The following is a 27,366-nucleotide window of genomic DNA, read 5'->3' as shown; positions in this document are numbered from 1 at the left end:
TTGTAAAGCGCCTAATGCAAAATACCTCCACGTGCATGACGAGAACAATAAAACAAAAAATGAGAGAAAGATACAAGATACAAATAAGCAAATTACAAAAAAGCACTATTGTACTTGTATAAGGTTATAGAAAACAAATATTGAATGCATTTCATTCACACAATTGTTGCAGAATAATTTCACCTGGTGAAATCTGTACTATTCTATTTTACAGCTGCGCCTTAAAAAACGTGAATAGCCCAGACGTCACAGAGTGTTTGTAGTCTGCGACAATGCAGGCAAAATAAATCCAACTGTTGTATAGTATGTCAACATGTTCTATTGTGTGATCAAGGGTCCCCATTTAGTGGGCCTGGGTGCCTGTTTGGAGTTTCCCTTTTGCTTCACGATGCATTTTGATGTTTGTGCAATAAAGGTAATAAACTTAAATACATGTACATGGAATGTTATAGTTATTCACCGATGTTTACTCAAAAACTATTCATGCACGACTGATAGAATGAGGGGTCAAGCGGTTTGGATAAAAAGGCAACATGTACTTTTACTCTTTCAAATTCTCAAAAAGCCATAATGAATTCTATACACAAATTGCTTTTTTTTGTAAAATGAGGCAAAAGTCATTGTTGACAAAAAGGTTTGAGTGACTTGGAGCAAAATATTCGGAGGTTTGTTTAAAAATGATTGCATCTTCACTTTTGGTAACCCCTGGAGTTATAGATTGCAAGGGGCTCGTGGGAACAGTATCGAAAGTGCTATAAAAGAGCAGGATTTTTTTAATCCCCTTTTGAAGAAATAACAGCTGCTTCTTTTATTTACCCCTACTGAGTTGAATACAGTGTCAACTTGTTGAGAAGACATCAAATAAACTGTCACATTATTTTCATTAAGAGCATTGAATCTATATAGGATTTGAGGCATTGCATGGTGAGGTATCAATATATATTTGGTTTGCATTACAACCATGTCTGTATCTACTTGCCAGGTAGAGTTTGTTCTTAGAGAACTGTCTTTCTTTATTCTACTACCTCGGAGTAGATTGTTCGGGTGTTCGGTAGACTTCTCAGTTCTGAAAAGAACTGTCCTGCTTTTTAACTATTACCGGGGGGGGGGGGGGGGGATGGTATAGAAAATAGGCTGGGACTACTACTTTAGCTTATAGGATCGTAATTAACTGTACTACAGCTGAGTCAGTTCTTAAATTGGTGTCAAGTTTCGACTAGCTTGCTCTGGTCATCGTCAGGAGACTGAGCATTGAATCTACCCACGTTTAACAAGTACCAATGGCATCTCTGGCCATGGAAAATTTCCATTAAATTGCCTGCAGGCAATCTTTGGAGATTTAAATATTTTGACATACTTTTATTGACTTCTGATAAAATAGTTTTACAGAATACTTACTACCATAACCACCTTTATAACAATTAGATGTTCAGATAAAAGTTACACAATTTCTCCTCAGGGTCATTACCAAAGTATGAGCCTATATTCAAGTTTACTTACGTTATTCTTGATGCTTGGATGGGATCCACCTCGTAGGAGTATCCGTGTGGTTTCACTATGACCGTTCTGACATGATTGGTGAAGGGGTCGGTTACCATGCTAAAGAAATCAGAAGAGTGGAAAATTTTCATCACAAAGTAGAAATTATTTATGGGATTTGAGGCATTGCATGGTGAGGTATCATTATATATTTGGTTTGCAGTAACACCGTGTGTATATGTCTACTTGCTAGGTTGATATTAATGATAACTTTCTTTTGAGAACTTGTCTTGCATATATTCTATTAACGCGAAGTAGATTTTCGGAATTTGGGAGACTTTTCAGTTCTGAAAAGAACTGTCCTGCTTTTTAACTACTACCTGGGGGGAAGGTAGACAATCGGCTGGGACTACTACCTTCGCTTTTGTGGATAGAAAGGACTTTTCGTTATTAACTTCACTGCTTAATTGGTCGCAATGTTTCAAAGCCTGCTCTGGTCATCATCTGGAGACTGACCACATATTTAAAGTATTTGCACTTACCTTATTTCCTGCATGTAAGTTTGCTTTTCCCTGCTTGACCAACAGGTGTACTATTTCATCATATCCAGTCCATGCTGCTTCATGTAGTGCTGTATTCCCATTCTAATTCACAAGACAAAAATTGTAACATTTTATTTAATTTCATTTCACTGGGTGAAGAGAAGCAATGGGAGACTTTGGAACGCTAGGTGGATGTAGACTTACCAGGTAAACTTCCATTGTTTACGTAGTTCTGAGCACGCGCACATGACCGAGAACAATGGATTTAACCTGGTAAGTCTGCTGCCATCAGGCGTCCCATTATAGTGAAGTGTCTTGCTGAAGCACACAAGTGTCATGACCGGGATTCAAACCCACACCCCGATGACTTAACCACCAGGGCCCAATTTCATAAAGCTGTTTAGCAGAAAATGTTGTTTGGCAAAATCCTTTGCTAAGCAAGCAATGAGTGGGGTATCAATGGTAAATATACGGCAATTTGGCTGGTAACCTATTTTTGCTGAGCAAGAGTTTTCTGTGCTCAGCATCTTTTTGTGCTTACAGGCTCTATGAAATTGGGTCTGTAATTCGAATTTGATACTCTAAACCGCTCAGTCATGACACCCTATGCCTATTGAACTATGATTTGTATCGCTAGTTGACGTGAATTGATCAAATTCAAAGAGCGTTTTCAACAAGCCAGTCAGTCAGTGAACCCGGCAGGAAGGGGGTTTCAAAAGTTCAGATATTCAACACCATGAGATTATTCAAACAAAACCTGTGGTTGGATTTCTATGGATTTCAGTTTCTGTCACTTTGGACGACGGATCAAGATAGGGACAGAGCTTCCAGGCGTCATGCCTCCCTCCACCAATAATTGCAGTCTGACATTTTTGACTGAGTGTGAGCTCAAACTTTCCATCATTTACTGTACCTCATCTTGTCTGTCTACTGCACACCCCTCCAGCAATAATGCTTTGATCGCATCCTGGTGGTTATCAATCACTGCTCGGTGTAAAGGGGTGCATCCATACTAAAGAAAAGGGGGGAAAAGGATGTGAGATTAAGGATACAATTGAACCAGTTGACAAGAATCTACAATGTACAGGTGGTAGGAGCATCCATCATTCTGATAAAAAACAACCATTTGAAGAATTTTATTTTCTGAAGAAAAATAAATTGCATTTTGAAAACCCGATCGATTAAAATGTGTGACATGAATTTGATGGAAAATGTGGGGGAAAAGAAGAAAAACTCCTCGGATTCTTCTGCCAAAAACTGAAAGATTTCCAAGCTAGTTGATATAATTACAGTATTTTAAAGATTTGAATAATGAAATGAAAGGTTATAAGTTTACTAACATCGATCAATGCATTTAAAGGCAGTGGACACTATTGGTAATTGTCAAAGACTAGCCTTCACAGTTGGTGTATCTCAACATATGCATAAAATAACAAACCTGTGAAAATTTGAGCTCAATCGGTCATCGAAGTTGCGAGATAATAATGAAAGAAAAAAACACCCTTGTCACACGAAGTTGTGTGCGTTTAGATGGTTGATTTCGAGACCTCAAGTTCTAAATCTGAGGTCTTGAAATCAAATTCGTGGAAAATTACTTCTTTCTCGAAAACTATGGCACTTCAGAGGGAGCCGTTTCTCACAATGTTTTATACCATCAACCTCTCCCCATTACTTGTCACCAAGCAAGGTTTTATGCTAATAATTATTTTGAGTAATTACCAATAGTGTCCACTGCCTTTAAAACATCAGAGCCCGATTTCATAAAGCCTTTATAGCAGAAACTACTGCTTAGCAAACATCTATGCAAAGTAATAAAATCGGCGGGGAACCAGTCACAACAATGTCAACTTTAAGGAATTTTGGCTGGTAACAAGTTTCTGCAAAGCAATATTTGTCTGTGCTTAACAATGTGTTTTTTACAGAGGATGATTTCACAAAGAGTTATGGACTAGCCCTAGGAGATATTAAAAATAAAGGGGTGTCGTGGCCGAGTGGATAAGAGCAACGAACTCAAGCTCTGATGTTTCTGTTCAGCAGAGTGTGGGTTCGAATCCCGGTCGTGACACTTGTGTCCCTGAGCAAGACACTTAACTATAAGTGCTTCTCTTCACCCAGGGGTAAAACGGGTACCTGTGAGGGCAGAGATGGTTCTTTTGATTGGTTTAGCCAAGTGCATATATTGCGCAGTCTGTATACTCCCCAGGGAGCTGAGATGGTTTAAGGATTGATGTAAGGCCCAGTGACCAGAGGTAATAATGGGAAGCGCTTTGAGACAACCCTTGGGCGTGAAAAGCGCCCTATGAAGACAGTCTATTTTTATTATTATTATTAAAACTTGGACGAGTCTAAACTCTTTGTGAAATCCACCCAAAGCTTTAAGAATTTGAGCCCTGCTCGAATGTAAGTTTGAGATCCAACATTTGAGGGTTTGTTGCACAGCCTTGTGCAGCTTTCCTCAATGACTGCATTCATTTATTTTGTTTATTGTTTTGTTTATTGTTGCAGTCTTGGATTCAAGTACACACTCTTTGAGTCACAAAATCTTAGTCCTCAGTGTGGATTCTGAGTCCAAGTCACAAGTCATTTGCGTTGTGACTGAGTCACGAGTCACTTGAGTTTAAATGTATTTTGAGCAAATACCCATAACCTATACACCAAGGTTTAAAGTTTGGGAGGACATTACCTAAATTACTTAATTGTTACTAAAAAAAACAAGAACTGGAATCGGCGCGACTAGTATGGTTCACCGGATCCAAGCTCTGGTGTTGTCAGCCGCAGAGTGTGGGGCAGACAACCAGTCATAACCCAAGCAAGGCACTTTAACCACATTTGCATCATAAAAATGTTAGGAGGGTTGTGCATTCTGTTCCACCAGCCAGGCATCCTATTGGATGATACCCCTCCCTACATCCTTTTGGACTGTTACGAGTGTAACCCTGTTTCAGCCTCAACAGTTGGTGGTAACCCTGTTTCAGCCCCAAGAATAGGTGGCAACATGCCCCTGGTGGCAGTTGATTTGGGTTGATAGCCAAAATCAGTTAAAGGCAGTGGACACTATTGGTAATTACTCAAAATAATTATTAGCATAAAACCTTACTTGGTAACTAGTAAAGGGGAGAGGTTGATGGTATAAAACATCGTGAGAAACAGCTCCCTCTGAAGTGAACTAGTTTTGGAGAAAGAAGTAATTTTCTACTAATTTGATTTCGAGACCTCAAGTTTAGAATTTGAGGTCCCGAAATCAAGCATCTGAAAGCACACAACTTTGTGTGACAAGGGTGTTTATTTCTTTCATAGTTAACTCGCAACTCCGACGACCAATCGAGCTCAAATTTTCACAGGTTTGTTATTTTATGCATGTTGAGATACAGCAAGCGAGAAGACTGGTCTTTGACAATTACCAATAGTGTCAAGTATCTTTAAGCATAGCCTAACCTTGAAGTGGCAGTCTGTCACACTATAACACTGTATTGTGTTGCAAGTTTAACTCAATGAGCAAGCTGTTACAGCTGGCTAGTTTACCAAGTTACCACTGCAACATTTATACAAAACATATTTTATTACAACCCCTAAAAAAATCAATTCCAACAGTGTAAGTACACAGGATTCATTACCTAAAATATTTTTTACAACAGCTTGCATTTTTTTGAACTGATGATGGGGTTGCTGTTGGATTAATAATGTATTGTAAACACCAGTGAATGATTTCCCCTGTATAGCAGAGCAGAATGCTACACAAAATGACTCAGTTGCTACTCAAAAATCATGATTTGCTTCTCAGTATGGGCATTCAGTGTGAACAAAATAAGTGCAGTCTAAATGTTTTGCTATGCAAAATTGCTGGACAAAATTGTCCCAGCACACATGTATCTTTTCATTAGGTTTGACCCCCTGGTCATATTCCTAGAACTATGGAGGTATGGCCCCCTGGTCATACTCCTAGAACTATGGAGGTTTGGTTTGTTTCCATTTTAAGAATTAGTTGTAAATGCCCTGTCATGGCTGAGCAGTAGAGTGCACTGGACTCTCAAGCTCTGGTGTTTCTGATCAGCAGACACAGGTTTGTGTCCGGGTCTTGACGCTCGTGTCCTTAAGCAAGACACTTAACCATTATTTCTTCATCCTTGGGACAGGATAGAGATGCTGGTCCTGAGTGTTGTGCAATGCATGTAAAGGAACGCAGTTGCACTTATTACTAATGAGAAGGGAGTTTGCACTGTGTCTCGGGCAGTGGCTTCTGAATGCTCCACAGCAACTTGTAAACCCTTACCGCAGCAATTTGTAAACCCTTACTAAGGTGTCACATGAATGGGTATATAAAAAAACCTGTCTAGAAATAAATAATGACAAGCGTTTTGAGACACCCATAGATAAAGTGCTATATAAAAACAATTAATATATTAATAATTATTAATAATTACCACATCTTGCGTATCCAGCTCACAGCCGAGATGTACACAGAGTTTGATAGCCTCAATCTGACCATAGTTGGCTGCATAGTGGAGGGCTGTCCGTCCATACTGTGTGAGAGAGAAAAAAACCAGTCAGGATACAAAACTTGAAAGGTTACCAAGCTGACCCAGAGGCACTGTAGTATAAAATCGCCAAGCAGAGAGAAAACAGTGTTCTTCTCTGAGCGATACATGTACATGTACATGAGTGCGTTTTGACGACCCCCACCAAAAACTGTTTTGGTTGTTGGTCAGTGTTTCTGCTGTTCAGACTGATCGACAATCGAGTTGTGAGCTCGGTTACCGTTTGGTTATGACGTCAGAAACAATTATTGGTTACAGCCGCCAAAACGCACCCCATGTAGTTGTAACTGGGTTCTTGTACGTGCTTAACACAACATGGGGAACCAATGCCTTTACATCCCACTGAAAAATGATGATAGGTGTCTTGCTTTTAAAAGGACACAACTGTCAAGACCAGGGCTCTACCACACAATCTGCTGATCACAACTACACAGTAATCTTCTCTGAAATCAGGAAAAATACCGAAAAAACTGTTTTTGTTTAAAAAATTCAGTAAACAAACCAGGGATGGAAATAAACGGAGGTCATAAAGGTAATGGCCTGTTCCTGCTGGTCCCTTCAATATCACAAACTTGAGCAATCAAGAAGTGGTCTTTGCAAGACAAAACCGGCCTTGCCCCTTTAAAGATGACTTTCCAGGCTTTGATGGGAATGTACTTACCTTGTCCGGTGTGAATTCAGCCCCGGCCTTGACAAGCTCTCGAATGTAACCCACTTGTCCCTTGCTGGCAGCCAATCGTAGTTTCTCTGACGATTGCGCCATAGGCTCAGCCATAGCCTAGGCCATTCTTAGTTGTAACGTCTCAAGTGGCTGAAGTCTTCTTATCCTCATCGGACAGGGCTTAGGGCTGGACTATCAAGACCTTCAAATTTCCTAAAGACAAGAGAGAACGAAATCAAGAAATTAACTAGACATGTACGACAAACTGGCAAGAGCTGAACTCTACACGTTTAGATTGAACCCATGCAATCCAACGTCCTGGGTCCAATTTCATGGCTACGCTAACCGCCGAATTCTGCGCTTACGATCACGATTCCCTGCTTACGTGCAAGCGCCGAATTTCTGCGCTAGCCTTGTAAGCGCAGAATACCAAGTAACGTGGAGTACGCACACGCAGAAGCCCACATACGCCGGTAACCCGTAAAATACGCTTGTCATAAGCACAGAACTCCCTGCTTCCGTAAGCGCCGATTCCGTGCTTACGGTAAGCAGAGCCATGAAATTGGGCCCTGATAATGATGGCGGCTTGTTAACTCTTTCATTCAGTGTTTTCTTTTGCAATGTAAACTGTTTACCCAAAATGCCCAGATTTTTTAGGGTTTTTCGAAATTCTGAGAAAAAGATTAATAAATAAGCCTTTCTCACCAAACAAAAGGCTTTCTGAAACAAATGGTGTTTCTTGAGTGAATGCCCTCTTTGATAACATGGTTACATTTACCTACGGTTGATGACACTTTTTGACACTTTTTGAGAACATAAAACAGCTCCAAGTACATGTAAATCCGTGGCACCAGTTAACAATGAACATTAAGCTCCACCTTGCAGAACAACTCTTTGTGAAATAGTGAACTTTTGTCAGGCACTTCCTCTTCCGAACCTTATTTGACGAAAAACAAATCCCCTAACCGACAAACACCCCTACTGTCCCACTCACATTGGATGATTGTGAACTACATTTCAATAAATCAGGGTGAATTTTGATTGCAAGCCATGCAGGCCAACGACCTGACAATGCTGCCAGTTTGTGAACTTTTTAACTCTACCAATTTCCATTTATAAAAGTAAACTTCTGTCAAGCACTCACATTATTTAAAAGAACAAAAAAGTAAAAACCGACATTGTTTGAAGGGAAATGTTTATCAAAGTTTCACTGATTAGATTTCATCGAAAACTTTTATGCAGGATTTGAACGGGTATAACCACCACTCAGTCACGATGCAGTTTGTTCTCTTTAACAATAATGTCTCCCAAGGCAGCCCCTCGGGCAGTCAAAAAGAAATCATCCAGTCAAAAAAATGTGCGTAGACCGATGCGTTACAGTCAGCTAGCGCCTAAGGCCTAATAAATTTTCTAAAAATAATGTTGAGCGTGCCCGTCTGCTTCCTTTTAATTAAGAGGCTGCCTCCTTTTTAAATGTTTCTTTTATTTTTCTTCAAACAAATAAAAAAGGATACATTTTAACCATCTCAGACGAAAAAACAAATCCAACTTTGAAAAAAAAAGGCAAACTGAATGTCTATATGTATCGGGCGACCCTTTTGATAAAAAAAAAAAGGCCCTCCTTCCTTTTTTCAAAAAGGCAGGACGCTAAACAAGTTTTTAACAATTTGGCCCAACCCAGCTTGTCTGATGTCTAGAGCGTGTCTATGCAGACATTGTTCAATATTGACTTTATATCATTCCCTCCAAACCCCCCACAATTTTTAATATTGTCCTACAAAACCCCCGGCCTCCCCCGTATAAAAAATGCATTATCAATCAATGGCCCAGCAAGACCCATTTTAAAACCCCCAAATCCTATGTCAGTTCGCAACTGGGCTATTGTGGGCGACAATGTGTGGAATACCTGGGCTAAGTATACCCGCAATGAAGGTATTGTGTGGTGCCAATCATTGTGGCATAGAGGTACATTAATCAATCAGCTTATTTACCTGTTGTATGTACAACAGTAAACATTCCGCTATGCAGTATACTATAGGACACTCAAACCCACTTGATGTGGTTCGGGCCGTATAAGGGCCGCTAAGTGCCTGGGGACAATTAAGTATTATAATTAAAGCTACGATTGCTACAGTTTTGCAGCCACCTACATACATGTACATGACATCATGATTATAAATACATGTAATTTCAAAAAGGACTATAATATAAGAATATGTAACCCATGTACAGGCCTGGCATTTCATCTGTGAGAGGGCAGGGCTATTTTTTCATTTTGGAAAGGGCACTTCCATTGGAAAAAAAATGAGAGGGGCACCAAGGCCAACACCAGGGCAATGAAATTCCTACATTTAAACATGCAAGGTTCTCTTCATGCAGAATCTGGCATGTGGATTGCCCCAAATTTTTGTGCTTACACATGCTTTATGAAATTGGGCCCTGGACCACTTAGGGAGAATTCTGACTGGTCCTCAGATTTAACTGGTTTAAGGCCAACGGATCACTGCTAAGGGAGAAATGCTGTGTAGGCCTATGTCTTAACTGTTTTATAAAAAAATTAAAAAAAAGCACTACAAATACAATGTGTGTACATACGTGCAAAATGAATGTTCATTTTGATGCCGACATCACTACATAACAGCAGAGCATTTTGTAAAGAAAGCCTAGGCCCAATACTTTGCTAAGCAAAGATTAAGTGGGGCATCAGTCACAATGCAAACTTAATGTTATTTTGGCTAGTAAAGAAACACTGCTGAGTAAGTTTTTCTCCTCAGTTGTTTGTCATCTGAGCACTTCAACCCTAGCCCTTTCCTTCCTCCAAGCATGGAGCAACAGGTTATGGCAACGTTACCAAGAGGGGACTATCAAAATAATATAGGGCCACCTTCAAGGGTCATCCCAAGCTATTCATACTGCCTGCTGACACTGACAGTCCATCATTAAAGGGTTGGGTACTTTTTGTACGACACAAAACACAAACGTTCACAGATTTACATTAAACTTTTTTAAGATAATGATTGCAAAAAACTCCCCTTAAAATATTATTTGCTGAGGTGCTGTAGTTTTTGAGAAATGAGTAAAACATTTCCCAGTGAGACGAAAATTATTTAAGCATTTATACATTGGGTTTACCTGACTTTTCTAAAAACATTGCTTTGTAATGTTCACTTTGTTTTTTCTCAAAAACTTCCTTAGGTAAATTTTATTACATGTCTGTATGTACATGTACAACAATTTCATTCTCAGTGAGTAGGGATTCATGTCACGACCAAAAACTTGATACTACAAAAGGTATCAAAACCTTTTAAAGCTAAAACTAAATTAATGGCAATAAAAAATAACTTAAGTTAAAAAGCTTTCGATTGTGTACTGGAAAGCATTTTAAAAATCATTTCACTTTGAAGAAATGTGATTATGGAACAAAATATGTCAGTTTATATACTGTATTTCCATATACTTGAATCTGGGTTCAGATTGTGTAATTTTCCAATTATGGATTATTCTTCCTGCATGGACATTTAAACAAGCTCTATAACGCTACCACCACCTTTTGAATTGAAATTTGCAGTTTAGTTTTATTATTAAAGCAAACCAACAGTTAAAAACACAAAGGCAATACGCTCCCTTTATAATCCTCTACAACAGTCCCTGCCTAAACCCCATGGGACAGCTGGAGTACTGCAAAGGTGTTCCTCAAGAATGTCTAGCACTAACACCTCCTCCTGCAAAATGATCCAGTTGTGAACTGGGGGTCAAATGGATTAATGGTTTAGTTTTTTTACAACTTGAGTGGCAGTTTTTGCTTCTCAACCTCTGTTCCTTTATGGGGCCATAAATGGATTTGATGTTGAAGAAAAACCCAAGTGCTCTGTGACCGTGACTGACATCTCATTCACGTTAGGAGAAAATCACAACAGTTCACTGTCTATGCTTTTATGGTGAAGTATGATTTTTTAAAAAGGAAAAAGGGAAGCTCAAAACAAGGTTAAAAAACACTCTTCATAAGGGGCTACAAGAAGACAAAGATAAAAAATCGCTTAAAGCCATTATACACTTTCGGTAAACAGTATTGCCCAAGTCCAACACTTCGTGTATCACATAACATAACAATCCTGTGGAAAATTTAGGCTCAATCTGACATTGGTGTCTGGAGAAAATAACGGGAAAACCCACTCCTGTTTTCGCGCGTTTCACTGTGTCATGACATGTGTTTAAAAAAAATCCGTAATTCTCGCTAAAAAGAATTTATATTGTTTACCGTTTTCTCAAAAAGTAAAGCATTTCATGGACTAATATTTTAAGAGAAGTCTTTCACCATTACCTTCTGTAAACCCTGTAAATTATTTGTAAATCTGTGAACTTTTTTTTTTTCTGTACCGAAAGGGTCCAATGGCTTTAAGGGGAGCCAAAGTTAGGAATTGATATTCATCTTAAAACAGTCTAGAACGTAGGATGGGGGGACATGCACCAGGCAGAAAGTTCCAAAGAGTTGCAGTACATGGAATACAGCTATTGGAGTGGCTCTTTGTTCTACATCTAAGCAAAGCTAAAGTGTATGAGTGAGATCAGGACAAGCAGAAAGCCTGATTTCATGCTCAAACAAGTCAAACACTCCAACCATGCCAACAGGAGGAACCAGGTCAGACACACTGGTGGCACATAATGCCAAAGTCCTCAAATTTATTTCACTCTCTAGGGGAAAGCGCTAACCCTTGGTTATTTTATGGCCAAGAATAGCCCAAGTGCTCAATAACTTACAGGTGCAATATTTTATGTGTGTAATAATTCTTCCAACTTCTTAATTTTACAACTCTGCACTTATGAATGAAGTCCCTCTGTGGCTACACTAGATCCCAGAATTGTATGGAGGCCACAGACTAAGCCCCTTTATAATATTAAGGGAATAAATGTGTAGTTCTCACACGGACGTTTAAAACAGGCAGGGTCGAATTGCCGTGTGATAAAGGCCCGAGCCCACAGCGCGGCCAACTCACCGACAGCGCCTGCATCGCCTGTAACAAGAAACGTCTTGCATCAAGACTAGCGCGGAGTATCCGCTCACAACCAGTTATAAACACTGGTCATTATCAAAGGTTTAAACACCCCACGTGACGTGCTCTCAACCAATATGAATAGCGAAACTGTCTGAGGTATTTATGAATGTACTTTATAGGTTTTTGAACTTGTGTCCTGTCCTTGGCCACTGTTGCCCTGGTGTTGGCTCTGTGGCTCCCTTTAAAACAAGGAGATGTTTAGAATGACAATCAAAAAAATGTTTTCCCGTTTCAGTTTGTTCAATATTTTCTTAGGGCTAGTGAGTTACAATTTACATAAAAGAACATCTCCTGAGCTGAAAAAGTGTTCCTTGTGCGTGCAGTGCAGTTGGTTGCCTCAAAGATGGAGTGTGTGCCATGGCTTTTAGATCTGAACAAAAATGTATGGAAATCACAAATTTAAGAATAGCTCCACTCACCCACACATCAAATCACATGTCATTGAGACCAGTGATGTACTCACTTATAAAGTACATTGCATTATGGTCTTATGCAAAGTAGTAACTCAATCCAGGCCACCTGAGACAAACGCACAAACATTCCCCACCACCCAAAATTTGTTTCTGGTTTTGGCTATTGATGGTTGAATCTTCAATTACCTGTGACTTGAACCTGATACGGGTGAGGAACAAACCCACAAGTAGACCAAAGTCACATGAGTGAGGGAGTGTCAAGACGCTGGGTTCTTGGCAACCACATACCAAGTGAGTTTGAGTCCGATGGGACGAGATATCATATTTCTATGAATCATGAATCATACATTTCAAGGAATTTGAAGGGCTATTCTTCAAGAATGTTTTCTTACAATGACTGTAGGATACATTGGTACAGGAGTGACAAGCCTGGAATTTCATCTTTGATGGGGCGAGGCCATTTTCAGTTTGCAAAGGGCACTCCCATTGAGAAATATTGAATTCTAGGGAGAAACTTTTCAGGGGGTACCAAGGCAAAGATCAGGGCAACAGAGGACATACATGTATACCCCATAGCCCCTCGCAGGGCTCCAAATTCACAACACCAAGCGATGTGTAGCACAAAATGTTTACTGGACCAAAAATGTTTGTACAAGACTGAAATTAAAATGAGAAATAACTTCCTAATTCTTGACAACATGCTGCTGATGCATTAAAATTTATACCATCACTATCTTCAAACTGTGCAAGTTTAATGTAAATCTGTGGACATTTTGTTTTTGTCCGACAAAAACTTCCCGGACCCTTTTAAAGACACGTAAGAACAGATTTGTTTCATTTGTCTCTTTGGGTATTAACTCAACAGAATTGAAAGGTATTTTATAGACTCAAAAAATCAATATTTGAACATAGTTTGTTTCTCTTCAAAATATTACACCGAGGTACATCTTCATTCAAGTCAAATCCAAGCCCTGGTCTGTGTAAATTGAGGCCTTGGCTGGGCCCAGAGAGACAAATTGCCAGTTATTGGGGGTAGGTGGATTGGTAACCCCTAATCCAATTATGCCGTTATGTAACTTGGTGTTAAGATAATATTGCTGATAAACATTATTAAGAGAATATGATAAGTTTATTTTATTTTATTTCCAGATATCAAATAATAAACCACAAGGAAAACCGACAGGGTAAACATGAAATGATTTGGATTGAACAAAGAATAATTTACTTGAGTGATAAATGAGCAAACATCCTTTGGATTAACGTGCCGGCGCTCTACCAACTGTATACAGTTTGCTATCATATCCTTATATTTGGCAATCTCCTTATGGTTTGTCTGATATCTTTGTTTGAGACCGCTAACATGTGGCTAGATACATGTAGCTCAGTTGGAAGAGAGCGCTGGCACATTAAACCGGAGGTCGTTGGTTCAAATCCCGCTCTAGTCAATTTTTCTTTGATCAACCCCCATCCAACAGCACAATTTGTGTCAATGAACAATATCAATAGGAAACAAGAAGAAATGATTGATCCTTGTTGTTGGGGGAGGGGGGACCAAATTGAAGAAAACCCATGCAAGGTACATGTACATGTAGGGCATGGCTTAAACTTAGGGTAAAAATCCACAACAACACAAAGTTTGTTGGACCATAATTTTTTTTACAAAACCAAAATTGACTTAAGAAGAGAAAAACATTTGAACTATTTAAATTTGAAGCAGCATTAGGAAAAAAAATCTCATTACATTACAAGAGCTAACAAACATACAATACCACAGGACTTGCTAGTCAATGCGCTTTGGACTGATGCTAAATCACCGGGCAGTAGGCCTGTAAGCTTCAATTTTGAAAGGGCAAGAACACCAAGGCATTTTCTTCTTGGGAAAGGGCACCCTAAAAGGAAATTGTACATTTCTACTGAATAAAAAGTTAAGGGCACCAAGGCAATGACCAGGGGCATGGAGGCAATCGCCTTCCTTGCCTCCGTGAAGTATCAGGTCTGACTGGGTCTACGGTCCAGTTTGAATTTCTACATATGTAGCTCTAAATACCCAGAATGATTCCTTTTTTCATCTCTTCTGGGAAATCCCCCTTTTCAGCGCCTTTTCTTTCATCATGGCTATCAGAAGCTGAGCTTTCTTTCCTAGTTTAATCTAAACAGATCAAGGGGGGTACTATGGGATGTAATCCTTGAACCAGATCTCTACATAAGCTGTGAGATGATGTCTGTAAAGTGCAAGTTTGTTTGGTTGCTTGCTTGTACTCAACACCCGACATATTGTACGTGTGCACTGCCTGTTCCTGGTACATGTAAATGTACCATGTTACCTCTAGCAGGTGCTCATGTGCAAAAATGGCCAGCTGAACATGGCCACCTGTATTGTTTTTTTGAAATCTAAACACGACATAATTAACTTATTGAGCCTATCATAATCTACGCTACGACGCCCAAAGCAACTGTCTGGTGCCCTGTGCTTTTTGCTGTGGTGCCCTTTGCAAAGTTTCAATACAAGTTTAAATTGTTCTCGTGGAAGTGCCCCTTATCAAAAGAAAATTGCTGTGCCCCTTTAAGAACGTAGTTATGCAGTATTGTTTATGAAGTACCCTTCCCCCAAAATCTAATTCAAAAAACTTTTTTTGCAAACAAGATAAATTTGATTGATGTTAATTATCCCTCAGGGATAAAGAATATTATTCAAGTTTTGGCCAGGTTAAACCGATGTGATTGTGTATAAAAGCACTGTAAATCAGTACTTGGAATATAAACAGACCAATTTGATTTTTATATCCGATGAAGCCACGTTTAAAATTTTGTTTTGGAAGAGTAACAAATAACACTTGACAGTAACACCATTTTAACATACGGTCAGAGAACGTTTTTTCTCCATTTTCATGTGGACTGTATCAATTGGAAAATGAGTGCACCACAAAACTCAATGTCACCATGGTGCCTCTCTTAGATATTGAAAATAATTCCTTTAAAAATCATAATATCAAAGTTAATGTTTGATTCGAGGCAAGGTTTCAGCCAGGATTTGGTAAAAGGGTCTCAAACATTTTTTCGGAAAACTTGATGTCCAAATTGTTTGCATACAAAATATACGATGTAAACTTATGCCAGTTAAAATACGTAAAGGGAAATAGGGTGTCCAACAGACACCAAGACGCCCCTCTGGCTAACACTTAGGGCCTTGTCACACAAGGCAACTTTTACAGGCAACTTTGAGGCAACCAACTGCAGTGCATGCTACAGGACCACTTTGGTAGCACATGGGTCAGTTTTGCAACATTGTCTCACGATCCACAAGAGCAATAGGCAAACAATCAAATGTGAATGCGTTTTCTTCTTGGAGATTGCCTGGAACTGGTTGCCTGTAAATTGCCTCATGTGATATGGCCCTAAGATTCAACTCTAAGTGGCCATTTTTTCTAGGGATACTATTCACTCGTAATGATTAGTTTGCTTCAAACTCAAAGGGGAAACACCTGGAACTGCATCTTAATCAAAAGATCAAAGAAACCCTGTTTTTTTAAGAATCCAGTACCTGCTGGACCATGAAGTCATTTAGGCACGGTAATTTAGTCTTCCAATAGACCACACAGGTTACATGGTTATCCAGAATATCATAATTGCGAGATGTTTATCACCCATGAAATTCATTTCAGACCACATCACTTCGGATCCGGCGAAACGCCGTGTGAAGAGAGATTTGTGCCGCTCGCCACAAACAAACATTAGCCCCAGATCAGTGGGTAAACTCAACAGAGATTGCTTTCTTAGACTAACACTTGACTCAATGAAATGGAATAATGCCCTGTAGGTCATTTACACAGTAAAAGTTATGATGTCTTACAAAGGGTTCCATTTTAGTCCTGCGGCTAAAATTAGTCATTGAAAAACTTAACCCCCCCCCCCCTCCGCGAAGCTAAAGGATGTTTGCCTCTTTTTTCCCTCCACATAGCTAAACAAATTATGAACAGAGTTCTGCACAGCTGCTCAATGAGTTTTGAGATTTATTTTTTCCTCCAGTTTTCACCATAAATCCAATTCAGGTTGCTGCACCCCTCTTTTGCAGTTTGTTAATGACCAGAGGACTGTCCCCTTTTTGCTCATAATGCTGTAAACAATGATTTCTCTGTATAATATGTCTTTTGCCTTTTTTGCCAGCTATACATCACAATCTCATTTGTGTTTGTTTTGAAAGCACTGTAAACTTAGTACTTTCCCCGAGACCTGTGGGAAAAAAAACACACTTCTAATAGGCATATTACTCAGGTGGGATTCGAACCCAGGTGTCTTACAGCTACACAAGTTTGAATCCTTTTTTAGCAGTGGGTACTTTGTTCTTATATAGATTCTTTAAATCCCTGATGCCAATTTAATATGAAAAGCTATCTTTTCTCACTTTTCTTGAACAACTCACATCAACCTCTAACTGTTGATAATTGTCAAACTATGATAGCTTAAAATATTGAAGACAAAGCTGGCAAGACCATAAAGGAAGGACAGAGAGAGCCTGAGATGGAACCTTTAAGATGGGTCAGTCGAATCTTGGGAATCACGCACAAGGCAGGATTAACATTGGAAGAGCCCCTAGAAACACTTCCCATTAATCACATTGTTTAGATTTCAGAGCTTTGTCAACTTGAACTTTGGTAGTGCATTAGTAACATGATATTTGTGTTTGACCCATGTGAAGGAACCCTCAAAATTTCCTTGTAAGTCCGGTTTGAAAAAAATTCACAGGCTCGTTGCCTGTAATTCATAATGTTACTTGGGTGGGATATGGAATTTAAATATAATACCACCTTTGCCAACCGTAGAGTACTCTCTTAATGCAAACGAGTGAAAAATCACTCTTTGAAGAGCCATATGAGAGACAACTCTTTGAGATTGAAGTTTGCATCTTTTTTAGTGATTTTTCTGTATGTCCTGGAGTGAAACCCCTCTAAAAGATTGAAATAACCACCGCTCTTTTTAAAGAGCCATATGAGGGAAAACTCGAAATTTAAAGAGTGGTGTTTTTCACTCTTTTACGTATTAGACAGTACAGTTAGTCAAATTTCACAGTTCTGCTTAACAGAAGCAAGTTTTTGTGCTAACTCATACATAGCAAAACAGTTTGATCTTATCATAAGCCTATTCAACAAGTTGGCAAGAAAATTAGACGACCAGCTGCTCGTTTACCATGGATATGCATCTTTACGTCATTCATTTTCATACAGTAAGCACAGGAAGGTTAGCATGGACCTTTTAGTGTGCTGACGATAGCAACGCTATGAAATGGAAACTTGCAGTAAGCACAAAATTGGCCGATACCGTTAAGCAGTTTTGTTTATGAAGTTGGACCAAGATGGCTAGAAACATAATGTTGGTTATGATGATAGAATAGAAGATAAAACAAATTCAAACTGCATAAAGGGACCAAACACAAAATACCATCGTGTTTGTTATTGTCAATATACAGCGTACACAAGACTCTACAATAACTCAAAAATGTACAATACTAAATTAACTTCCCAAACATAAGTTAATTAAGTCACAGAAAATATTCTAGAATATTCGATATGTTAGATATCATTTATGGATTATTGGTTTTAAACCAACAGTGAATTGCCATGAAGAGCAATACTTTACAACACAAGGTCATGTACATACAATTGTACAAATAAAACCTACATCACAATTGAACAAAGTCCACCACAGTTCTTGTTATATCTGTGTTAGGTTTGTATTTAAATATCAATCGTCTTCAAACATAAATTATAAATGCAAACAACATGGCCAATGTTTTACAAGGAATAGATTTCTGCCTTCAGTTTGGTGACTTGTTGAAGGAAGCTGTTTTTGCTGTAATGTAGCTTAAAAGTCTAAAACTTTGTAAATCTCAAAACAATACTTTGTGACACAATATTTTACAGTTGTTGAGTTCTGAAGAAAAGTCCACACTTGGGGTTTGCCTTTGGTTGGATTAAGTAAGGAGAGAAATGGTATGAATGAGGGTAGCTTTAATTTCTAAATTTGCTCATTATTTGGGATAGCATGGTATGGCCAGAGTTGGGGGTTGGAAATTTTAGGTTGAAGCAAGCATTGGTGTGAGAGGTTTCTGCCACATCAATAAATACAAACCTCACAGTAAACTATATCAACACAGTCACACTCATGGTATCAAGATGGGATGGTTACAATGCCATAGCCACACTACATGGGGAAGTATGGAGATGAACTTTTTGCAGGTTTTTTGTTTGATCAAACAATTCTCCTTCAACTATAAAGGCCATTTTCACCACAATGAAACTCCCTGTGTTGGACACGGACCTGACCTATTTAAAGTTTGACAAACCTATTCACACTATAATATTTCAATCCAGAGTAGTTTTTCGTGCAAATCAACTGATAGGCCATGTTATGGAACTTGGAGCGGAGATTTAACACACAAAGTTGTTTATACCATCAGTCATGCATCGTTCTGGTCTTTGGACAAAAAATCTTATTGAGTAGGACCATAGGACCTACCAGGGCTTTGCTGACCTATGTACGGTGGTGGTTTCAGTGACCTTTTTAGCCTAGTAAAATGTGGCTGTTGGACAGAATTTTTCAATTTGGGACTACAGATGAGTAAACACATCACATAGGCCTACTTCAAGGCCTTAAGTATTCACAATTTGCATTTCATTTTCCTTGCTCTATGGTACAATTTACTTGAAGGTTTTCATTTCTTTGACGGTAACATTGCAGAAATGTGGCATTCTGATTGCCAAGCCTCAGGCAAATTCCACAGCAATGCAATGACCACTGATTTTGTTCCTTGGCAACCACAAAGAATGGACTAACTTGCTGATGGTGCAACCGACTTGTTCAGCTGTTGCTACTCAGTTTTATAACTACTTACTCAAAATTATGACAAAAAATATAAAGACATTTTCTATGAATAATGTCTAGTAGTATAGTATCTCGGCCTGGTTATTAGGAAATGCTGTGAAATGTTCAGCCGTTGCTTTGCTATTTTAGTACTTAGTTCTAAAGTCACCTGGAAGTGGTATGTTTTCAAAATAAAGCTTTTGTCACTAATATGTGTTTTGATGAGTGGAATGTGAATAAACAGTTAACTAAGGTTTTAACAAAATCAGTTCTTATGTTATTTACAAATTTAAGAGTAGACCCCGACCCGAGAGGGCGCTGTTCGTGACGTCAATCGAGGCAGACTTTGCCTGTAATGCGTAGAGTACACACAATTGCAAAGTACATGTACAGACCAAGTCGTGACCAGGTGTATTGCTGCTGAATGCAGAAAAACACTTTTTGAAATGTACCAACTCACGACTTGGACGTACATGTACTTTGCACATGTGTTTACTATACGCATTGCAGGCAAAGTCTGCCTCGATCAACACTGGCCTCGATTGACGTCACAAAAGGGGTAGGCGGAGTCAGCCCCCCAAACAACTTTATATATTTTTTAAACATATAAATCGTGACAAACAATTACTAAAAAAATTGTTTTATTGTTTGTAAGCATATACTCTTATGTTTGAAAGAAAAAAAATTCTATTTCCAGGTGACTTTAAAACTCTTAACTCAAAAATATGACAAGAAACATAAAGACATTTCCTATGAATATGATGTCTAGTCTAGTAGTGTAGTATCTTGGCCTAGTTAGGAAATGCTGTGGAATGTAAGCAAGGTCACTTTTTTTGTAAACAAAGGTTGGCCCACATAAAGAGCAAATTCAATCATTACTAATCTGACTCTGAGCCAGAGCATCTCTGACTGTAGTTGTGATAACGTAATTCTCCTGCATCGGCAGGAGGGTTATGTTATCGCAACTACTCTGATTGGCATAGGGCCTACCGCAACCATTTTTTGATCCCCAAAACTAGTGAGAAAGAAGATAAACTATCCGATTTGGCATCTTTTCCCCAACAAACTGATGCTAGTTTGCAAATGCTTTTATTCATGCAACTCGCTATAAAAAGAATTCCAGAAAACCTTACTGCTGTATTCTCACTCATATTCCTGCCAGTGCACCACTTTTTCACAAATATTGGTCCCAAATATTTACTAAAAAAAGGAATTCCGGAAAAACTTATGTACCCCTATAATAATCCTGCCCGCAGTTTGGGTATGTAGTGCAACACTTTTTGTTACTTGGTACTTGGTAGGTTTCCCCCTGAAACTTCCGCTGGGGAACTTTACAAGGAGGTCGGGAGAGCGTCGTCTATTATAAATTAATTCGTCTTGTTCACTCATTTTTCTTTTTACCAAGTCTCAAGAGGACTGTGTGTATCTCATTTGTTGAGTAAAAGTACAATAGATATTTTATTTCAGAACGGACAACTTCCCAGAATTCCTTCCACCATCGACCATTTCAACTTATAATAATGGAAAGGATGGGATGGGATGAACGCATGACGGACCACAGACACTACTAACACCACGCCGTGCTCACTGATGTTTGCCCGGCGGCATGGATTACCGTCGGTCCGCTAAATGCAGTTTTAGTACGGAAGATGGCACACACAACCAGCAACATCAAAGTCAAACGATGTTTAAAACAGTTTGTACAACAGAAAACTCACCCAAAACTTGTGTATCTCAACGAATGGTTTCAAGGCAGTCAGTTGACGTAATTACTAACTCTTTGTTCATATCTCCATGATGATTTACCAAGAAATTGCGAGTAAATTTAATTACTCAATCGTCAGAGTTGACGACGCTACGCACTCTCTCACGGCATAGGCGACTGGTACCCTGTCTGAACAGTAGCTAAACAAACGCGTGTCTGCTAGACACCTACGCGTGAAATGTAAACTCCCCAAGTAAACAACATTGTGCAAGTGTTGCTCCCTAGCCGACAACAAAAAAGACTTTCGCTTAGCGTGGCTTTTGTTGTCCACACACTGCGGCATGGCACTGCATCCCCCTGCTATTGTTAGAGATTTCTTTTGTTGCTTCCAGTCACTTCGTAACCAGGGTCAAGGAGGTGTCGTTTATTCTCAAGTGTCGTGTGGCTGCGGGTGACGAAATGTATGATATGATTTTTCTGTGAAGTAGTGATGTGGTTTTTGTGGTTATTGTGGTATTTACAATAATAATAAAAAAGTGTTGAAACACACAATAATAATTCATAAAGTGGCTCCATCCTTGATGGATAATCTTCACATTGTATCAAAGTTATTTCCACCTTAAAATGTGTAGGCCTACCCGTTCACACAGAGTCAAAACTTGAGGAGGGAATTTGCGTTGGCGTACGATTTGGACAAAAATAATGTTCATTCTCGAGGTGCCCCATCCGGCATTTTTTGAGTGCCAACCCCAACAAAATTCCTGATTTTGTTTAAGGACTCTCTTTTTGAATCGGTTTAAGACAAAATTTCCCCAAAATGAAAAGCACTACGACAGTGGCAATTTTGATGTAGGCCTACACACACATTTTAAAGATTACCCTTAAGGTACACACAAGGTTGCGTTTAAAGTCTACAGGCGTTTTTTGTTTTTTTGGGGGGGGGGTCGGTAAAAAATAGTTTGGTATAGTTTTCTCTGTCTCTCAAGTGTAAGAATGTGAAGATGATGAAATTAACTTGAATGGATACTTTGAAGTGTGGCTGGGTCCGGGCTGGCGCCGGGTGTGACGGTATGAACTGGAAGATACAAACTGATTGGTTTGTACACTGCAAGGGTTAAAGGCAGTGGACAATATTGGTAATTACTCAAAATAAATGTTAGCATAGAACCTTAGTTGGTAACGAGTAATAGGGAGAGGTTGGTAGTTTAAAACATTGTGAGGAACGGCTCCCTCTGAAGTGGAGTAGTTTTCGAGAAAGAAGTAATTTTCCACCAATTTTATTTCGAGACCTCAAGTTTAGAATTTGAGGTCTCGAAATCAAACATCAGAAAGCACACAACTTCGTGTGACAAGGGTGATTTTCTTTCATAGTTATCTCGCAACTTCGATGACCGATTGAGCTCAAGTTTTCACAGGTTTGTTATTGTATGCATAATGTTGAGATACACCAAGTGAGAAGACTGGTCTTTGACAATTACCAATAGTGTCCAGTGTCTTTAAGGCCAGCCATCACAAGTTATACATTTCCACAAATCTTCACTTTTAGTGAACAAAGTGGGTGACGTCATTGTCCACAAAATTAAAATACTAATAGAATAGAGGACACGATGCCGCGGTCACTATACTTTTTACAAGCAGGTGCATCAAAAATGTGGGCCTTTACAAAACAAAGTCTTTAAAAAAAATATATATATATATGAAATGATTTTTTTGGGGTGATAGTAATAAAATGAAGTTGTATCTAGTTTCAGTAGAGAATTAATCAATATTATTGGACAGCTCGGTAAACAATCGTTGATCAGGAGAGTAATTAATCACTCCAGATTCCAACGATACCAGACATAGAGAAACCACAGACATAAAGAACCCCGGAAAACCGAAGTAGGCTAGACTGAATAGCGCCCTCTCTGCCTGGAAATAGTCATACAAAAGTTATGGTTTCGTTGGGAGGGTTTCAAACTAAATCGAGGGCCCAATTTCTTAGAGCTGAAAATGCTGCTTTTGTTCAGTGAAAATAAGCAGAGTCGGCAGTCCGCACCAGTGGAGTAACTTTTATAAAACAGGACCGCAAAGAGAAAATTACATTTTCGGAATGCTAGTGCCCTTGTGGCAACAGATTCTGCCCCTCCCCCTTCCTCGGAGATTCTGCCCCACCCCCCCCTTCCTCGGAGATTCTGTCCTCCCATGTGGCGACCTGTGTACAAACTTCTTCTCATAGCGCCCTCTTTTAAAATCACCCTACTTCAGCCCACGTTAATTTCCCACATCGTAACAAAAATCCCCAGTGGACAGATTTACCTGGGACACCCTCTTCAAAAGCTTCAGTGCTAAAAATGAAATGTCGCCCTCTCGTGGGAAAAACTATTTAGGCAAAATGAAACAACGGGGGCCGGCTGTATTTTCATCAATTAAAAAAAAAACTGTTTCTAAAGGAATGTGCCAATTAGAGTTAACATTCTGCATAAATTCATGTCAATTGTTAAGATGGAAAAATAGGATACCTTTATCCATAATTTCCTATTCAAAATGTTCCTGTTTTGATGTTATCATAACCTAAGCTGCTTTTATAATTGACAAAAGTTATTGGCGCATTCCTATTACCATGGGCAAGCTAGCCATGGCATTGAGATATTTACCATAGGGCATCATAGCTGTTTTACTCCCGAAAGCAGTGTATCCACGTGTGTCTGGAAGGTCAAGATAGTGTCTATGGTGCATTTACTGAACTTAAACAAAGTTTTTTTACACAGGTGTTGAACCTAGGGGAAGTTTCCTTCCTCTTCAGCCGAACCCTGAACCCCGTGAGTCCCTATAAATATTCCCAAGGAAGTAAATTAACACCAGTTTGATATGAACACTATTAAGTATTATTCCAGTGACTTTTCATTGAAAATCCGAGAGCTGTTGCCCCTTTAAAGGGTCGAGGTGCTTATTGTAGGTAACAAAACACAGTGTCCACAGATTTACATTAAACTTACACGGTTTGAAGATAATGTTTGTAGAAATATTTCCCTCAATATTGTACTTGCTAAGGTGCTATAGTTTTTGAGAAAATAATGAGTAAAACAAAATGTCACGACAATAATTTTCGTTTCGGTAGACGAAACTTATTTTTAATACTTTCTTAAAAACTACAGCACCTCAGCGAGTATTGAAGGGAAGCTTCCTATCACCATTATCTTCAAACCGTGTAAGTTTATAAAATCTGTGGACATTTTGTTTTGTGTCCTACAAAAAGAACCCATCATATCAAACCCTTTAATCGGCAGGTTCAAGAAAAAAGTACACCTCGCGAGAGACCACAGATCGTCCTACCATAAATCTGTCATAATTAGATTATGTTGGTTTCGTGAGGACATTCTTGGCGGTAAAGAGTGTCGATGAAACAAGTATCCGCATATCAATTTCCTCATCGATACTGGTTAGCTTTTTCACATGGCAACATTTCATACAGCTGCTTAAAGCACAAAAAGCAGCTAAGCAACAAAATTACAATTACCAAAACAGGGTTACCGGCCAAAATACCATGTCACATGTACAGTTTGTTTTACTGGTATTCTGTTAATTTCTGCTAAGCAGAATATTGCAATATTTGTTGCTTTAAGCAGCTCTACGAAACTGGGCCATGTATTGATACTGATAATCGATATAGTACTTTTACATCGCTCACTTTTAAAATAATATAAAAAAGGTTGCAGCGGTCATGAACCGACACTGCAATGTAATTAAGCGATAAATCATATCCAGAATTCTAAAGGATTATGCGAATGGTACAAAACATGCGTTACTTGTAACTTACTGTATCAGCATCAACCATAACTTAAGAAATAAATCTTGGTCAGAATTCTGCATGCAATTAACAAAATGGTAACACGAAAAGGTTAGACATTTTTGAACAGGATGATGGAGCGGTTTCCCATGCGTGCCATGGTCAGTCCATCTTCTTGGATGGGTTATGGGAATAGCTGTTACCAGCAAGATTTGTGGGTTTAATTGTCTGCAGTGTTTGGTGTGAGTAGAGTTACAGAATACTAATTTGGGTTTTACCTTTTTCCCCGATGTGAGTTAGCACTGTTTATACTCACAGTACTTTCCCGAGTTAGCACTGTTTATACTCACAGTACTTTCCCGAGTTCTGTGGGGAAAAAAATCGCATGAATTACTACTCGGCTGGTTCGAACACACGACCTTTGCAATTCCAGAGCAGTGTCTTACCAAATAGAGCAAACAAAACAAGGCATGACATTATGGTATTCTTTTAAAGACACTGGGCACTATTGGTAATAGTCAAAGACCACTCTTCTCACTTGGTGTATCTCAACATTTTTATGCATAAAAAAACAAACCTGTGAAAATTATTTTGAGCTCAGTCGGTCATCGAAGTTGCGAGATAATAATGAGAAAAAAACACCATTGTCACACGAAGTTGTGTGCTTTCAGATGCTTGATTTCGAGCCCTCAAATTCTAAATCTGGGGTCTCGAAATCAAATTCGTGGAAAATTACTTCTTTCTCGAAAACTACATTACTTCAGAGGGAGCCGTTTCTCACAGTGTTTTATACCATCAAGAGCTCCCCATAACTCGTTACCAAGAAAGGTTTTATGTCAATAATTATTTTGAGTAATATTACCAATGTCCACTGCCTTTAAATTAATTAATATATCAATCCGTTGGCCGGGCTTTAGATTTCTATCATGGTGCAGCAATTTTGTTTGTTTCATTCAAATCAAACTTTAACCAAATCGAGGCTGAGGGTGAGTTGGTCTGGTTCCTTGATTAATGATTCTCAGAAGTTAAAGACTATGTCAAATAATGTGATGAAGATGTTTACAGACCAATGCGTTTGGTTCAACTGGTTGCAAAAAGCAAAACATGCAGTTTGGTATTTTACAAAAAAAAAACCCATTATTCTTTATAATCCGGGTGCAGTAGAAATGATGGAACAAACATCCTAATAATGATGACATTGTTCCAGAACGGATGGAGTCCAGGGAGTTGGTTATGAGGATGACGGCGTAATTGAGCAAAACCAATAAACGTGGTGATGACATGCAACTCTGCATGCATCCACTGATGAAGAAGCGTCAACCGCGACACAGATAGCTCATTAAAGGGACGGTTAACGGGGTGGTTTCAAATTCTAGAGGTCCTTCATTTTAAGAAACTTGTACCAATTTGCATATTGATGTATAGGGGTGCATTGTTTGGCTTGGGTGTACAAAGAAATGTTGTTTAACCCAAATCCATTAGTGTGTATATAGATGTGTCCACAATGTTTCAAAATGGCTTGATGGAACGTCGGCTCGAGAAAAGGGTTAAGTAATATAATGTTGGGTTTCACACGATTTGTACATTGTATTTGTTTATAGATGAAAGATATACCTTCCTCCCTGGTTAGTTTGATTTTCTTCCTCCATATTTGATGTATATGCCCAATTTGTTAATTTGAACTTTAAAAAGGAAGTCAACCTTTTCCTTAAAAACAGTTGCTGTGGGCGATCGGTATCATCCGGTCTCTTTCATCCATGGAATCATCTCTATATTGTATGATTGTGCTGATTCCCAAGACTGTTGTTTCATTAAAAACTGTATAGCCCTGGAATGGAGGGTGATGTTTAGCCCCTGGGGTCCTTTTGCTGTTACACGGGACAACAGAGCTGGTCCATGCTCAATAAAGCAATGAGTCATCATAGAGCAAAATACTCTTTCATCAGCATCTTTAAGATTCAGGGAACGATTTCATCCAGCACTTTTGAACAGCGAAATATTTCGACTGAACAGATTTTGCGCAAACTGAATGGCAGTAATTTAGTAGCAAATGATGATTTTTTTAATATAGCAACTAACACATTTTGCATGGCATTTTGCTCTGCTGTATACAAAGAGAATAGTACACTGAGATTGCGTGGTGATTGTCTCTGTGTGAACATTGATTTAAATAATTTATATTTTTTCTTGAATCAAACATTGCTTTCTATATTTAAAAAAGTAGGGTTTTCAGTAAGTGAAGCTTTCAATGTATTTTAGGTTTTTTTTTTTTTAATATCAGTCCGACATGATTAAACTTCAAAACTGCATGGAACTCAACTTACAAAATACTAAACTGTATGACAATGAA

The 27,366-nt window shown here is 38.8% G+C and overlaps 1 protein-coding gene across 2 annotated transcripts in view; it reads right to left on the bottom strand.

Annotated features, from left to right (window-relative positions):
* The window catches only part of LOC139946869 (uncharacterized), a 33,237-nt gene extending 11,824 nt beyond the window's left edge, over positions 1 to 21,413 (bottom strand). For both annotated transcript variants that reach the window (XM_071944618.1, XM_071944619.1), the window contains exons 1-6: positions 21,261 to 21,413; positions 7,218 to 7,430; positions 6,443 to 6,541; positions 2,935 to 3,033; positions 2,022 to 2,123; positions 1,501 to 1,599 (exon numbers count right to left, since the gene is read on the bottom strand). In XM_071944618.1, the coding sequence (XP_071800719.1) occupies positions 1,501 to 1,599; positions 2,022 to 2,123; positions 2,935 to 3,033; positions 6,443 to 6,541; positions 7,218 to 7,331 (513 nt within the window). In that variant the 5' untranslated portion in view covers positions 7,332 to 7,430; positions 21,261 to 21,413. The remainder of the gene's footprint in view (positions 1 to 1,500; positions 1,600 to 2,021; positions 2,124 to 2,934; positions 3,034 to 6,442; positions 6,542 to 7,217; positions 7,431 to 21,260) is intronic.
* Positions 21,414 to 27,366: the final 5,953 nt, after the last annotated feature.

The sequence above is a fragment of the Asterias amurensis genome, chromosome 14 (assembly GCF_032118995.1).
Source record: "Asterias amurensis chromosome 14, ASM3211899v1".
In the NCBI taxonomy this organism is placed as follows: Eukaryota; Metazoa; Echinodermata; class Asteroidea; order Forcipulatida; family Asteriidae; genus Asterias; species Asterias amurensis.
The sequence above is the reverse complement of the archived record's forward strand: the minus strand, read 5'-3'. Positions and strand labels throughout refer to the sequence as shown.